The following is a 17,464-nucleotide window of genomic DNA, read 5'->3' as shown; positions in this document are numbered from 1 at the left end:
CAAGGTAATCCAGTTAGAGGGGAGCTAGAAAGTGCCTCTCTTGGTACTCTCTCTCATTTGAAGGTAATCCAGTTAGAGGGGAGCATGGAAGTGCCTCTCTTGGTACTCTCTCTCATTTGATATAAAGGGAAAGAGATGCTAGAAGCCCTGGTTCCCCTGCCTTATCATATATATATATATTTTTTTTTAAAGAAAAAAAGTAGTAGCCTCTTAAAAAAAATGACAATCTTGATAAGTAAGTTTACAGACTTTATGTATGACACATATTATGTGTATGGTTTAAACGTTTGGTTTTTCACTGCTTTCAGATAACATTAATTGGAATATTTCTGAAAATAAGAAAAAAGAAAAAATTAGAGACATTATAATGATAAAAGATATATGAGAATTCAGAGAGAAGAATGTTTACAACAAAAAGAATTGAGATGTAGGTGAGTGTACTAGACAGGCCATATGACGTGACTAGGTTATTCTCCCACCCCATTATTTATACCATTCACTTTTGACTTAACTTTTGAACATTATTCTATTTTTGCGCCTTTTTTTCTCTCACTTTCTTTCTTAGTATCTCTCCTGAAGAACCACAGACATATACCGTGGGGAAACACGTGTTGAGAGTAACAAATGTGAACAGAGAGAAACAAATATGAATATATGGAAATTGATAAATACATGAATGGAAATCAGAATTGCATGAAAATTAATGCAAAAAATAAATATAATTCATGGAATAACAATTAATGTGTTATCTATATTGTTTATACCAGAAGCGCAACCCACAAAAGTGTTTTTTCAAAAAGAAAACCCTTACCAACTTTACCAGGCATATCATGGAGATGGATGATACAGGCAGATGCCTCACATTTCTAACATGGAACGTGAACAGACTGGGCACTGGCATAAAATGTAAGCTTGTCCTACAATTCCTCAACCGATATACCCAAGATGTGGTCATACTCACGAAAACACATCTGGCAGGTTCGGAGTGTAATTTGTTCAGGAAATCCCATTACAAAACGGCCCTGTATGCTGGGTTTTCCTCTGATGCTGGGAGGGTCCTGGTTCTTGTTCATAATCACCTACCTCTCCGGCTATTAACAGCACAGCAGGATCAACAGGACAGCTTTGTGTTATTGACAGGGTAATATGGGAAGTCCCTCTGGGGGTGATGGTAGTATATGCCCCCCACCGATGTCCATGGAATTATTCGACGATGTACAGGCCGTGCTGCTGCAATATCAGGCACATATGTAGGTTCTGGGAGGGGACTTCAACGACGTTAAGGATGTAATCCTGGATAGGACACACTTGTGATGTCAGAGCCCCAAAAATCCCATACTGTTGTCCATGTTCACAAATGCACTAGGTCTTAGTGCTGTGTGGAGAGATCACCATCCACAGGAGCGGGGCTTCTCTTTTCACTCCCGGGCACATGCCTCAATGTCTAGATTAGACTATTTATTTTTGCCAAGGCAAGATGTATACAGAGTGACAGCACAAAGGTTTCTTCCTCAAGGGCTTTCAGACCACTCCCTGCTGTTGATAGAGGTCAAGACTGATTGGAAGAAGCATGCATCACACTGGCGACTCATCAACTACTGTGTAGGTTTTTCCGAACTGGTGGAGGATATAACATCCACAGCCGAAGAATATTTCAGTCTGAACACTGCGTCAGTCGACAACGTTACGGGACGGGAATAAAAACGTGCTCAGGTGGGAGCTGATATCATGGATCTCGGCAAAGAAGAAAAGCCAAAAACTTAACATAAGGGAGGCAGAGGGGGAGGCAGAAAGATTAGAGCTGGAGTTCCGTAGCACCAGGTCCCGCTCTGCATACAGTGTGCTGCTGGCGGCTAGGGGAATACTCTGTAACATTGCAATGGATAACGTGAGGCAGGCCCTCTGGGAATAACGCACCAGCATCTATGAAACAGGAGAAAAATCTGGGAAAAAGTTAGCCTGGCTTGAATGATGGGACTAGGGGCTCAGACAGGTGAAAGAGGTCTGGGGCAGCAGGTAGGTGCTGGTCAAGTATGATGAAAGCATTGAAGAGACCTTTGCCAAGTAATATGAGGAGCTATATATGGATCCACTTAGTTCTTTCGACCAACAGGATAGACCGAGGTCAGGGGGTGTCACTCTCCTTTGCCTGACAGATAGTCAGAGAGCGACGTAGATGTCCCAAACATGGAAGAGGAGGTCTCTAATGTGGTGGCCCAGCTCCAATCGCGGAAACTACCTTGCCTAAATGGTTTGATGATTGAGGTGTGGAAGAGGTTGGGAAAGCACGTGACTATACCCTTGTTAACATGATTGGAGTTAAGAGATATATTCAGGCTCAAAATGTCTGTATTCATTTGATGAACCCTTTTAGAACAATTTTAAATTCATGAATCCAGGAATAAGTTTCTTGATCTCCAAAATCAGAAAATGTTTAATCTATATTTTTCAAAGGACAAAAACAGCCAACACGTGTTTCGACCAACTCAGTCGTTCTCAAGGCCTGAACTGGAGATAGTTCTTGTAAAGTCTTTGTAATGAGTCCATAATTTTTAACTTGTATTGGGGTGTCCTCTAGGACTGTCAATTACCGATGCACGCCATTGGTGGCAGAGATTGTTAATGGGATCTGACCCTGTCAAGAAACTCATAACATAAAAGGACCGATAGACCAGAACTACTGAACAAAATTTGTTGGAAATAAATCCAAATAACGTACAAACCACACCCACTATTGTGAGATGGGTGGCTTCTACACTGTATCATGCAAAATCTTTGTTCACCATGGGTAAACTCTCTAAACTTAAACTTCAACTGAAGCGGCAAGGGGATGTGGGGATGACACAACCTGAGGATTGGGTGGAGGCATCCGGTACAACTCAAAATATTGCATCAGGTGTACTGCCCTTGCACCCTGCTCTTTTGGTGGGGGTGGGTAGCCAGCTCAAACTGTTTAATATGTGGCAACAAGGTTTGGCTCTTTATTTCATGCTTTGTGGGACTGTCACGGATTCACTGCCCCTGGACAGCATGTTTAAATAGACTGACTATAATATTGGGAACAGAAATCATGCGTGCACCACAGCTGTTGCTGCTGGGGATCTGGGGCAAAGCTGTCTATACACATCATGAGAAACCGTTTCTCTCCACAGCTTTTGGCCTCCTTAAACGCAACATCACAGCGAAATGGGGTGCACCAGAATGCCCTAAATATCGAGACTGAGTGCTCGACCTGAACATGTGTATGTCATTGGAAAAAAATGTTGCACCGCTAGGGCTGGCCCACAAAGGCAGACAAGATATGGTGGAAAACGGACTAGAGGGTTGACTGGGTGGGTCGTCAAGTGTTTCGTGGGTGGGTGTGTTAGCCCATATAAATGGAAAAAAAGGCACAATAACCATATACCCAATGACACGTCAGTCGTGAAGTTCGATTTCCAAACAAGTCTGGTTTTATTCAAAGTATTTCAGTCGGCCGACTGGGTCTCAACGCCTCATGACGTGTGTTCCCAGACACTGTGAGATGCGAGAGAGAGTGGGCAGTGCCCAAGCAGACATATATATATATATATAAATAATACATCATCATTTTTTAATGCGGTTCCTCCCACCCTTATACATGTCATTCAGGCTAGGGTTCGGTAATTGACAGTTCATGACACGTCTACATTTAGTCTAAACATTAGTTATTCTAGCAAAGGCTGCAGAGACACTTTTCTGTTATGAGGAACATGGAGCGCTGGCACAGAAAGGATATCTTGTTTTTAGCAAAGAAACATTCCATACAACGTTATCTGTTTGTAACGCTCACCTGACTCCCATGGAGGCGCTGGCCTGGTTCGCGCTGCTGTGACCTCTTCTAAGGTGATGCGCAGGGTTCGGAAGACGTACTGGACCGGGCCCCCAAATCTGGCTTGTCTGGCTCGCAGAAGTAACCTTCTGTAGGCAAAAATAGTGGATTAACTGTTTTCGGGGTAATGCAATCAGCCTCCCACTTTCCCCTCTCACCCTCCTCGAAACCCTTCTGTGATTCCTCGTAGCGTCTCACCTTAGGGTCTGGAAGGACGAGCTCTCCATCCTGCTTCTGATGCAGGGGCGCGTTGGTATCCAGTTACTTCACTGGATTTTCGGATTGGTGAGAACCAAACTTGCTTGGCTTCCAGGTAAGTTTTTTTGATAAGAGGTTCCTCTTGTGTCCATGCATTAATGTACTAATGCTAGTGTCTTTTTCCCCATAGGGGCCGGGGTACGGAATGCCGGGGAACAGGCACCGACCCGAGATGAGAGGTGAAATCCTTGTAGAAATCAGATAAGTCTTTAATGGAAGTTTTTTGGTAATGTCTTTTCATTCGCTCATTAACGCTGATGTCTCTTTTTCCCCTTAGGGGCCGGGGTCCGGAAATGCCAGGATGTGGCGCGGACCCGAAATGAAGAGGGAATGAATCAACAGGTAAGTCTTAACATGGAGATTTAGCTTTCCTTATTCCCTTCTCTCTGTCACCTTTTGTTCTGGTCTTTTTCTCCCTAGGCACTGGGGCGTGACTGCGAATCCGGATGATCGCTGCTGAACATGTACACCTGTAAAGGTGAGTGGAATGTGGCGCTGCAGCGATCGACGCGATGAGCTTTTAAATAAAAGTCTTCCTTTTCAGGATTGTTGGCGAGATGTCTCTGGGATGCGGATTTAGCAGGTAAGGACTTTTCCTTCTTCTGTTCTCTTCTTCTCTTCCTTTGCAGGTGATCCAGGATGCTGGCAGGCGTGGCAGAAATCAGGATGCAGGAGCAGACACGGTGAGCGTTCAGCTGCTAGATGCAGAACAACGCGAAGCACCTGTGGCTGTTCGGGTGGGGTTTAAATAGCCTTGGAAGAAGTTCCAGGTATGTATCCTTCCTCCAATCAGGTATGTATCCTTCCCCGACCACGCCCGGATGATAAATTAGTCCCACAGGTAAAGTAGTTCCTTTCAGGCTTCAAGGAGGCCGGGATCCTGCAGCATGGTCTGCATCAGGTAAGTGCACCCAAGCACTTCCATAATGAGCCTGGCGCCTATGGCGCCAGGACTGATGTCTTTTATGAGCCTGGCGCCATAGGCGCCAGGACACTGTCCAAAGGGCCCCTATATGGGGTTGCTGGGTCCTTCCTTGGGGACTGGATGTCCGCTTTCGGGGACGCAGGGCTTGAACCGGCTCCCCGGGAGCGGGCATCATGACACTGTTTGCCGCTAAGAGTCATGAGCTAAGGGTCAAACAGTTCTTCGTGAAGGAGCACCGTTAGTTGCATATAATTCATGTTTGACTGCATTTTACAACAGAGCTTGCAAAACAAATCGGCACCTGGACTACTGATTAGGCACAGCTTCTGCACAGCTTCAAGGCCTCAGTTAGGGGGAAAGCAATGTATTTCTGCATGGCTCTACATTCCTGCCTACGTTAGTATTTCAGAGTTCAAGCTGTGGCCTTGCACTGTGTGTGAGTCTAAAGCATATAATATATTTTGCAAAACGTTTTATGAAAAAAAAAAAAATGGCCGGCATTTACAAAATGGACTCCCTATGGTCACATTCAGGTTTCTTGGTTTGCGAAGTTTATCACATGATGCGATTCACTTACAGCCAACATACTATTCATATCATTCGGGCTATGTGATTACTTGTACGGTATAACAGGTGGGCGTGCCTCAGGACGCCCAATGGGTGGTGCACAGATTTTACCTATTGGATGCGATGTGATCAATTAACTGTATGTTATTGTAAAATCAATACATTGTTTTACAAAAAAAAGGTGTATACCCCAAGAACCACAAGAGAGAGATGCTACCTTCTTAACCTACAGGCTTTCTTTGCATCTCCTTCAGGAGTCATGCAGATCAACTTGAAAGGATTTGCACATTTCTCAGGTATAGACAGTTTGCTCGTGGTTATAATAGCCAATGTAATTTGTGTTTCCTTTCCAGCACTAGCCTCTCATCTTGACATTCTCTTTATTTTCTCCATATACCTTAGTACAATTACTAAATCTTTTAAACTTGCTATCAAACGTATTTTAGAGATTAAAACCTGTGTTTTCCCCGCCTCTCCCTACTGTCAAACCAGTGTCCCTCCTCTCCTCTTCAAATTGCAACACACTTGACCAAACAGTCTATGTTCACTCTTCACCCATTCTTTCTGAACACTTAATCATTGCTTTTTGCTGTGCAGTCTGGTGTCCATATGGCTAGCCCAATTAGGCAGACAATACTGCGAGAGGAAACAGACGTGGCAAATGCGAGTCTTGCTTCTCCAACACCATCCAGACTACTGGAAGGTACGCAAACTTCTTGGGGCAGCTCGAAAGAGATGGGCTCATTTGGCTCCAATGAGACTGGGCTGCAGAATTCCCAAGAAAGCCTGTGAGTAGATAGGGGGCAGGATTTAGTGTATAAGAAATGATATGCCAATGTAACCTGATACCTGAAGAAATTGTAGGGTGAGGTTGACTAGAGAAGACAGGTGCTATTAAGGACCAATGGGAAGGGGGAGGAAGCATTGAAGATGGATGGGGTGGGTCTTCAAGATCGGCGTTGACAAGCATGGATGAAGGGTGCTCGGTTGAGATCAGGACAAAAGTTGGTGGACCAAGAGATCAAGTGGAGGACGGAGGTCATAACAGAGTTCTGAGGAATTCCTAGAGATGTTGGAAAACGTGCATGTAAGATACTGTGTGAGCGAGAATGGTACCAAACATGAGAGAGTGGAATGTTCATTGTGAGAGTGGGTGCTATAATGAGTGGTAATAAAGAGACGTTGCATGGGAAATAGGAGAGAGCGAGAGTAAAGGGTGTGGAAGAGAGAGAATGCAAGATGGTATACCGTCAGAGAGAGGGTGACAGAAGAGGAGAGAGATGGAGCATGACAGGGTCCACAGCTCCAAGGCGCAGGAGTGGCATAAACCAACCACCCCCACTGCGGATTTGGGACCTGCAAGTCTGAGGCTATACAGGGCTCTGCAACCCCAGCAGGCAAGGAGGACTAGGGAAACTATGTTTGGATGGGAACGGGGTATGAGGGAAACAGGGAAGATGTTTTGGAAGAGGTTATGGATAGGCAGATGGTCATAGGTTATCTTACAGTACCGTATATACACCGGAATATGTTCACCGGAATATGTTCTCACACACACATGCACACGTGCCCTCAAGAACCAATGCAGTTATCAACATGGAGTACTGGTGTAGCACCAGTATCTAACAGTAAGAAAACACTTAGCTCTGGGTATGGCTGCTGGAGTGTTCTTTGTTGTCTCCTACATGAATCCTGTGCCGGGTGCAGTAGCAGTTCCAATGCTGCAAAGAGAGCGAGTATTAGTTCACATGTTATTTTGCCACACGTGGCTTGCTACGTGCGTGTTACCATCTTAAGAGCTATGGGTGGTTTGAGTTAGTAATGGCACGTGAGTGCTAAAAACATGCATGTGGCTTTCTACATGCAGCGTTCGGTAGGAGCCGAACGTGGCTAATTTGCATGCAACCTCATAGTTTGTGCAACCTACCACTTTTAGCATGTCAAGCTTTGTGACCATCTGCAATCTTTCCGACGCCCGCTTCCTCTGTTTGCCTTTATTTTTGTATCGTGCGCTTTTCTCGCTCCTCCCTGTGCCTGTCCTGCCCTACCCAGATTGGCCCAGTGTTATGGATATTTTACCCTAGTCGGGCAGCAAGGCTTCCTTCTGCCTGTAGCCAAGCTGCACAGCCTTTTCTATCCCTGCCGTGCATACCATCTGCCATTTTTCTGACATCCGCTTCTGCTGTTGCCTTTATTTTGTATCCCGCGCTTCCTGCCTCCCTCCTGTCCCTCTGTCTTTCCTCCTTTATACAGACTGACCCTGCAACATGGTACCATGACAATAGACAGGCAGTGAGGCGTCCCTGTAGCCACTCTGCATGGCCATTTCTATCCCTGCCGTGCACCCACAAACACTAGGAAAGTTGCTCCCCTAGGCCCCTTGGCCATTTATGACAACCTGCTATCTTTTTGATGCCCACTTCCCCTTTTTGCCTTTATTTTGTATCCCACGCTTCCCACCCCATACCCTCCATCTACCCACCCTCCCTCACCACTCTCCCCTATGCGGATTGGCCAAGCGACATGGTTACGTGACCATGGGCAGCAAGACTTCCCTCTGTCTGTAGCCACTCTGCACATCCTTTTCTATCCCTGCCGTGCACCCACAAACACCTGGTAAGTCACTCCCCTTCCCCTCTTGGCCATTTGTGACAATCTGCCATCTTTCCAACGTCCTCTTACCCTGTTTGCCTTTATTTTGTATCCTGTGTTTCCTGTCTCCCTCCCCTCTCTCTGCCCACCCTCCCCTACATGGATTAGCCCGGCGAAACGGTCAGCTCCACTGCCTGTTTGCCCATGGACAACCGTTGGAGCAATCTACGGCTAAAACTAAGACAAGGTGGCATGGGTGGTGAACACAGCAATTACTGTGCTCAATGAAAGCCCCAGCCACTTTATCTTTACCTTCATTGTATTCTAACAGTATGGAGACTACTTACTGAACCCCATAGATAGGGCTAGGAACTGTATGGCACTTAAATGGTTGTTAGGGCTAGGAACTGTATGGCACTTAGATGGTTGTTGGGGGTAGGACATGCATGGCATTGAGATGGTTGTTGGGGGTAGGACATGAATGGCACTTAGATGTTTGTTGGGGGTAGGAAATGTATGGCACTTAGATGGTTGTGCAGGGGTAGAACATGTATGACACTTCGATGGTTTTTGTGGTGTAGGAAATGTAAGGCACGTAGAGGTTAGGACATGTGTTGTACTTAGAGGGTTGTTTGGGGGTTAGGAAATGTGTAAAATATTGTGTAGGTCTAGCACATGTACTGCTCTTATAAGAACTGTGAAGATTGGCTCTTGTTTTGCACTTGTCAGTAGTTGTGTTGGTTGGATTATGCATTGGAATTTGGGCGTGTCTGGCACTTGTTTGTACCTGGAGGATGGTGAAGACTAGCAATCGGGAAGCACCTAACATTAACTATGGGTAAGCAGCTGTATTCACTTAGAATGAATTAGATAGATTGACAAATGCACTACATATGAGGAATTGTGAAGGATAACAATTGTACTGTTCTTGAAGAATTGTGAAGGTCAGCACATGCAATGCATTAGAAGAAATAGTGTGGATTTAGTAGTCATACTTCACTTAAGGAACTGTTAAGGTTGGCACTTGTACTGCACTTCGAAAAACCGTCTTAGACGGTTTGGAGGTGACAAGTGTGTTGCATTGGATTGATCTGGGAGCAGGCATTTGTTGTGCACATCATAATGTTGGCCTGCCCTTTGTGCTCAGGATCCATGCTGGTAACCCTTCCATTGCACTTAAAGAGCCTAAGCTAGCCATGGGGCCGGTGGGCAGGTGGGGGTTTCTCATGCATTTCACCTGAACCAACTCAGGAAGTTGCATTGAATCGCACTGGGAGGAAGTGAGAGGTGGCCTGGTATCGCACCTGGATGATCTATTAGGGCTCGAGTTGTGAAGGCTTAGTGCGTGCACACTATTTGTGAGAATTTTCCAAGCTTTCCACCTGTAAGAGATTGAAAGTATAGCCTATGTTCTACTATTGGCTAGCCTGTCTCACTAACCATTTGTCACAGCCGTGAGAATCGACAGAGGTTGATACTACCTGATCAAACAAGTGCTTCTACAACAAATTTCCATCCGAATTTCTAGGTACGTATAAATGCAGCACTCCAGTGGATACCGGCCACATGCATTTCTACCTGCACACGTCAGAATATAGCAGCGACTACGACTAGTTCGGTCTCAACGGTCACATAATTGTTCCACCTACTAAACACAGACTCAACATCTCTGCCATCAGTATGCAGCGAATACATATGACAAATTCAGGCCAGCTGGACACATAACGAGTCTCTTGCACTCATGCTTTCTCCTGATCTCTCTCAGCACCTACTTACATGCCTGACCTTGTGGCTTTCATCAGAGCCCGACCAACCCTCCCAAGTCTAATTATTGGCAAATGCACACACGCATTCTAATGCTATTCCGTGATTTCCCACATTTTGGACTTCGGTCTCCGAGGGCATTCCCACCACTTGAGAATATAATAATGGTAAAAAGCGCTATATAAATGTCAACTACAATACAATACCACACACACACACACACACACACAGTGCCCCAAACACTGCTATTCTCCATATATACATGGACAAACACATACACAATGCTCCACCACACATACACTACACCCTCTATTCATTCACTGACCAAAAGAACTGCCCCAAAAGTGCAGCTGCCCATACAAGCTGCCCATGAATGACAACATTCCCATTCCATTCAGAAGATGCCAGTTCAGTCCTGGTTTTGACTGAACTTTACCTTCTGAGACTTGTAGTTGTGGATGTCCTCGTTATGAACCCAGCACAAGAAGTCCCTGAATTAAAACTAGGATTGAGCATTTCCAAATGTATTGGGCATATTGGCATGCATGATTGCCCCCACAAACTACCCCCACACACATTGAACCAAATCACATTGACTACCCCCACACACACTGCTCATACACACACATAATGCATACTGCCCCCACAGACTGCCTCACACACTCTGCTCCCAAGACACACTTCCAAAATACACAACTATCATGCACAGCAGTGCCCCAACCCACAATGACACTATACGCACAGCTCCTCAAACGCTGTCATGGCCACTTGCCCAGGATCACAAGAGTGGTACCATCAAGTGGAGGGAGCAGGGGGCATCATGGGTCACGCACGTCTCTTTGGGACATTTGCGCCAGGCTCATGGAAGGATTTAAACATGACATTTCGATTATGGGCAGAAGTGCTAAGAATAAACAGGAACTCTTTTATTATGAGCAAGACTACTCTCAAGAACTCTCCTTTGGGTAAATAGTCTGGGTGTGGTCTCCATCTTCAACTGCATCTGCACGTCCATCTTCTAACTTCTAGGAGTGGCAGGGTGTAGCATGCAGACATTTGCTAAGAGGGCGTTGCCTTAAGAGCTCAGCTATAAAAGCCAGCCCAACCCCAAGGCACAAGCTTTGCGTTATTCTGCACCTCTGTGCAGCGTAACGCTCACCGCCGCCTGGAATTCATGTTACATGGAGTTATCCTGCAATTTGCATTCGTGCTTGTCACTGGAGAATCCTGCTTTTATCTAAACGCTTCCTCCTGGCACCGTGGCTCACCTGCAAACATCTTGGAGTGTGGCTATCATCCTCCTGGCACTGCGGCTCACCTGCAAAAATCTCAGAGCACAGACATCTTCCTGACAATGCGGCTCGCCGGCAAACACCCCGGAACGCAGACAGCATCATCCAGGCACCGTGGCACGACGCACTCCACCGGAACTCGCAGCACCTGCAAAGAAAAGGCAAAAGACAAGGTTAGACACTTAACAGACATTACGTTAAGGGCTCGCTGCCATTAAAACCTTGCACCTTCCCTAAAGCCATCACTCACCTGCTGCGGAACATTGTGGTCGCATCCATCTTCTGCTCAGCCATGTTCCGCACCTCCACAGCCGTTGTTAGGCCGCATGTCCACCTATTTGGGAGAAAACAGAGAGAAACGTTATTCAGTGCAAAACAACCACATTGAGAGCAATTACATCAAGACATTGAGAGGGAAAAGACAAAAGGCCTCATTACATGGTAGGCGGTAAGGGAAAAACGATGCAGGTAAAGGATTACTGGCATTGCTAACTGCTCCTGTCAATTACGACCCGCTCACCCGCTATTAGCGCCACCGCTAAGAACGGTGCCTCTAATAGCGGCACGTTCGCGGGCGCGTGACCCCTCATGGCGGCAATAGCGGCATGGCGGAAATAGGAGCACATCACAAGTCAGGCGGACATGCAAATAGCAGCATGAAGTCGGTCAAGTGGCACAGCGAGTAGAGCGCTCCCTTTGTCATCCGTGCAGAGCATACTAGAGCAGGTTCGAATCCCGGCGGGGCCAAATTCAGCCTTTCATCCTTCCGAGGTCAATAAATGAGCACCACACACCGTGGGTAATAATAAGCAGCGCTCAAATACCTGAGGGTTCGTAGCGCTATATAAATGCCAAATTATTATTATGAAGCAGGCCCACAAAGCACATAAGAGCATGGCGGAAATACCGCCATCGCGAACCACCATTAAAGGGCCATGTGCCGTGTTTCCATTCAGCACAGGTGGAGGCAATGGAGACTGGGCCAGCACAAAAGGAGCACACCAAACCCATTCACACATCAAAATGATTCCAATACTAGTAGCATTACTGGGGATGGAGGATGTGATTGCATTGCAACAGCAACAACAACAGGCAGCACAGAGAAGATGCAGGAGGAGGGCGAGACAGGCACAGCAAGCCCCACCAGTGCAGGTAGTTGTACCACAGAGGCAGCCACCAATCCCCAGAATCAGAGCCAGTCCATTCAACCCAACCCCTGAGCAGATACACACCCTGTTCCATCGTGGACAAGATGCACAACGACATAGTCAGCCTCCTCATAGACATCCGTACTTCCATCCCCACTCTACTGAAGGTGGTCTCTGTGCTCCACTTCCTGGCCACAGGCACCTACTAGCACACGGTAGGGCAGATGCATGGCATATCACAACCAGTATTCTCACGCACGCTGAACCAGGTGCTCGATGCCCTCCTAAAGCACACAAGTGGACACTTATCCCTGCACGGACTGCCCAGGAGATCTCTAACACCAAAGTTGGCTTCCATTCACTGGAAGGCATCCCAAGTTGCATCGGGGCCCTCGACTGCACCCATGTGGAATTGGTGGTCCCACATAGCATGGAGGCAGTGTACCAAAAGAGAAAGCAATACCACTCCATCAACTTCCAAATGGTATGTGACTCTAATAAGATCATCACACATTGTTTTGCCCTATATCCTGGATCAACCCATGATTCAATGGTGCTGCGGAATTCAACGATACCACGCTACACAGAGCGACATGCCGGACAACGTTTGTGGCTTCTCAGTGAGTAGCAAGGCAAGCACACGGCAGTGTGATGAGGGGAGTAGATTGGGGGGGGAGAGATGCATACTCCAAACAGGGTGTGATGGGGGGGATGCATACTCCAACCGAGTGTGATTGGGGGGAGGAGAGATGCATACTCCAACAGGGTTTGATTGGGGTTGGGAGATGCATACTCCAACAGGGTTTGATTGGGGAGGTGGGAGATGCATACTCCAACTGGTTGAGATCAGTTGACAGAACAAACAATGCCCATACAGAAATACACCAATGTCCCCCAAGGACTGAACCTGACACATGAAAACTACATGCAAGACGTAAGCTGCACAACAATAATATTAAGCCATTACCTCAACCATGCCATATCCATCCACATGCACACTGCACATCATCAGACCGTACCCTCTACAACACAATGCAGCTACATGCTGCCAATATGGACAATGGAAATGTCCGCTGAACAGCATCACAACGGAAATGCAAAATTGAGTGCACACAAAGGGATCACCAGTAGCTATTATACTGAATCTCGCCCGTACACCACAACAGAAGTACTGCATGCCAGCATGGTGACATCAAGTTAGGAATGGCAGATCACTAGGAGTCTGGTTCAAACGGTTACAGGACCAAAGGATACGAATGACTAAACATCACCTAGTACATGGCACCAACAGCCGTAGGCATGCACAGTGCATGATCACTTGCAAAGACTAGATCACCTTCCCACATTGCAGTTACTTTGCTTGCCTCCATGCATGTAGGGATATGTGGATGTCATCCACAAATAAGTTGTCTCGTGTGTGATAGGTACTGGATCAATTTGATGTAATCACTTACACAAATCCATTGTTGCACCCATGCAGGTGATGCTGGCTATCCCTTGAAGAGGTGGCTCCTTACTGCTGTCAAGAACCCACAGAACAGGCACGAAGAGGACTACAATTGTGCACATACCCGTACTCGTGTGGTAATTCAGATCACCATGGCATGTGTCATGCTGCACAATATGTGCATCAGACGGAATGTGCCTCTACCCCCTGACATTGAAATGCAACCACCTGGTGAGGATGATGATGAGGATGAGGAGGGAGAAGATGGGGCTGCACGTAATGTAGGTGGCGATGCACAGGAGGGACGTGCTGTGTGCCAGCATCTGATAGAACAATATTTCTAATACACATGGATGAAGAGGGTGCAATTGATGTGGGTATCAGGGCACTGGGTGTTGTGGGGAAATGAACACTGTGCACTGTCTGTCAATGGAGCACACATACACAATGAAAAATGTCCACTCATGTGATTTGTCATGACACAAGCGTGTATTACGTTTTGTAAGATTATGAAGTGCATGGACCCTCCACCACAAACACCCTTTCCCCCTCCCCCCACAACTCCCCCAAACACCCTTTATCTCCTCCCCCCACAACTCCCCCAGACACCCTTTCCCCCCTCCCCCCACAACTCCCCCAAACACCCTTTGCCCCTGCCCCCACAACTTCACCAGACACCCTTTCCCCCCTCCCACCACAACTCCCCCAAACATCCTTCCCCCCCGCAACTCCCCCAAACACCTTTTCCCCCCTCCTCCGCAACTCCCCAGACATGGCTTGCACATCAGTGCAGCATTAGTGTACACGAGTCACCAACATCAGGCTAACCCTACTTCCCACCTCCTCTGCCAGCATTGGGTGGTTGCAGGTTTGTGCGCCGCATAGCCCGCATGGACCTGCGCAGGGGCTAGTCTGCCTTGAGCTGGCAGAGGAGGAGGTGCTCGGTTGGTCCGGTCCCTGGGCGGGGTTCTGCCTCTCCATAGCATCTGCGATGTGTGTGATGACCTGCCTCACAGCTGATAGTTCTCTGCAAATGCGGTTGGTGCTGGCTTCAATGGCTTGTTTTATGCCCTTGGCATGTTCCCTGCACTCCTCCCTCGCCAGGGCACCCTCGCCAAACATGCTGGCCAACCAGCGCAGTTAGGTCTTCCTGGCGCTGTCGTATGATACTCATGTCATGGCCTCGTTGCCTGCGTTTGTTGGTACCTGACGCAGCTTGTGGCATGTGTCTGCCATCAGGTGATGTCACCATGGGACTCCAGCTCCCTGCCACAAACTCACCACCAGACAGCTCATGGCTGCTGGCATTTGATGTGGGGCGTGGGCTCTGTTGGGCTGACTGCTGCGGGCTGGGTGTGTGGTGTTCCATGGGTGAAATGCACGTTTCCTCCACATCTGACATGGGTGCCGTGGCAGCTTGGCGCCAATGGAGCTGTTTGCGGCAGACAGTGATCCTTCCGCAAGTGGATCCTGCATGGTGGGAATGGCTGGAATGGGTGCTACCACATTGTCTGATGGCATTTCACGCCTTGGTGATGTGGGTGGATGTGTGGCTTTGGCCCTCTGCGGGAGTGCAGATTTCCCAGTGCCCCTCAATGTGCTGGAACTGGTGCCTACTTCCATGCCCTTGGCCTGTTTCTTTGGTGGTGGGGCCTGCGTCCCAGAGTCCTGTTCCTCACTGTCAGATTGTGAGCCTGTGGGGGACAAAGAGAGGGATAGCATTGGTGATGGGTCAATGTGCATCATGCAGATGTTGTTGTTGCTGCAGTTCTATGCATTAGGACTTCAAGGTTGGGCATACGGGTTGTAAGCCAGATGGGTGGGTCATGCAGGCATGAGTCTGGGTGACACGTGTCTGAGGTGCTGCATGCATTTGGTTGTGTGGGGATGTGCACAGCATATGGGCAGGGTTGTGTACATGTATGTGTGATGGCCCCATCCATGAACTAATTCCCAGGTCACAATTTGGGGAGTACCTCATGCTTTGCATTGCAGTGTTTTGTGTGGACACTAACCTCCATCTGATGATGACGGCATACTGCGCTCCATTTCACCCACTCCCTCAATGGATTCGACGCCAATGGTGCTGGCACATGTCTCCTTGCACTCTTGCAGCTTGATTGGGGATCCTCCTCCGCCTCCTGTACCCATGGCCAGGCTCCTGTTGGCTGCTAGTATACTCCGTACACTGAGGCGTAGATCTTCCCACAGCTTGCGTACGTCCTTTACAATGCGGGGGGTGGAGCCCACTGCACTGACTTTCTGGGCTACCTCTGCCCAGATCTCCTTTTTCTTTATCAGTGCGGGACGCCACATGTCGTTTGCAAAAACAACCTCAGTGTTAGCAGCAAGTGTGTCTGCTAACATTGTCAGCTCCTCATTGGAGAAGCGTTCCTTGCGCTGCCGCACTGCACGTTTTTTTACAGCCTTGGGCATTCTCCGGTGTTGTAGGGATATGTTTGGCCAGCTGTAGTCTTGCTGCAGGTCCTGCGGGCAGAGGCTGGCAATGGATTGTGTTTTTGGAGATGGCCACCGTGCTCTTTCCCGTTCCTGTGCGATGACGCTACTTCCGGTTCTGCTTATTTAGAGTCACCGCTATTAGCAGTCAGCGCTTTTAGCGGTGGCCGCTTCTAGCAGTTGCCGCTAATGCCGGATTCATGTATGGCAGAAGTGCTATCAGTGTTTTCCTTGGTGCCGCTAAGGGACTTTTTGGGGCCTTTTACGGTAATGTCCTTACCAGCATGGCGCAAAGCTCGTGCCCGCGTACTCGTAATGCCATGCAATTAGCGGGCTGCTTGCTACACGGACACGTTATTAGCACCATGGCGGTAAGGACTGTTACTTACCGCCTACCGTGTAATGAGGCCCAAAGACATTGAAAGAAAGCAGAAAGTGGGGAAAGACAAAATACATTGAGAGAAAGCAGAAAGAGGAACTTAGTCACAGCCAGACTGGACTAGTACTCAGGAATCAGTAAAGGAACTAGATTCCACCAACAAGCGCCCCTGCCAGAAGTAGCAGGACAGAGAGCTCATCATTCACATTAATCTGGTGAGCCTTATGGGCCGGTATGTGCCCACAGAAATCGCACATGGGGTCGAAGGGGTTGGGACATACCACAGTCATCTACCAGCGCATTCACATTTTCCCATATCCACGCAGGAGCAGTGCCACCAATTGTCGCTGCCCCTAGCTGATCCAGAGGGGACAAAACCAGAAGGGGGAGATCTAACAGGGAGGGCTGCAACCGTGCCCCAACACCTCCACAGAGACCAGGTGAGCGTAACAGACACACTTCCCCAAATGCACAATACCCCCACATACCCACAGCTATACACACTATGCATCCTGCCTCACACACTACCTGCCTCCCCCACATACTACCTGCCCCCACAAACACCAACTTTCCCACACACACTACCACCTATACACTTGTCCCATGCATGTACTGCCCACTGTTAGGTGGAAACCTGTGCAGTTCCCTCTGGGACCACTGCAAAAGATTTAGGACTACAGGCATTGGCGGTGAACCCACTTGGTAGCAGTCTGTACCACACAGATTCACTTGGTAGCTGTGGCTGAGCAGTCAGACTTCTCTCAAGAAAAGTTGAGCAGTATGTG

General features: G+C 47.9%; 1 protein-coding gene across 1 annotated transcript; it reads right to left on the bottom strand.

Annotated features, from left to right (window-relative positions):
- Positions 1-314: 314 nt before the first annotated feature.
- Positions 315-16,279, bottom strand: LOC138504966 (nuclear apoptosis-inducing factor 1-like). The gene is made up of 5 exons (XM_069625342.1): positions 15,859-16,279; positions 15,291-15,537; positions 11,499-11,582; positions 11,225-11,396; positions 315-329 (listed from the first exon to the last, which is right to left on the bottom strand). Exons 1-5 carry the CDS (start codon positions 16,277-16,279, stop codon positions 315-317), a joined length of 939 nt encoding a protein of 312 aa, XP_069481443.1.
- Positions 16,280-17,464: the final 1,185 nt, after the last annotated feature.

The sequence above is a fragment of the Ambystoma mexicanum genome, chromosome 11 (genome assembly GCF_040938575.1).
Source record: "Ambystoma mexicanum isolate Mex_15411 chromosome 11, UKY_AmexF1_1, whole genome shotgun sequence".
Lineage (NCBI taxonomy): Eukaryota > Metazoa > Chordata > Amphibia > Caudata > Ambystomatidae > Ambystoma > Ambystoma mexicanum.
This window is presented reverse-complemented; position numbering and strand designations above follow the sequence as displayed.

Coding starts and splice junctions, on each gene's coding strand:
- LOC138504966 (XM_069625342.1), bottom strand. CDS start 16,279: ATGCCCAAGGCTGTAAAAAAACGTGCAGTGCGGCAGCGCAAGGAACGC. Junction 15,538..15,858: donor GCCGTCATCATCAGATGGAG/GTTAGTGTCCAC, acceptor TGTCCCCCACAG/GCTCACAATCTGACAGTGAG. Junction 11,583..15,290: donor CCACTTGCGGAAGGATCACT/GTCTGCCGCAAA, acceptor TCTCCCAAATAG/GTGGACATGCGGCCTAACAA.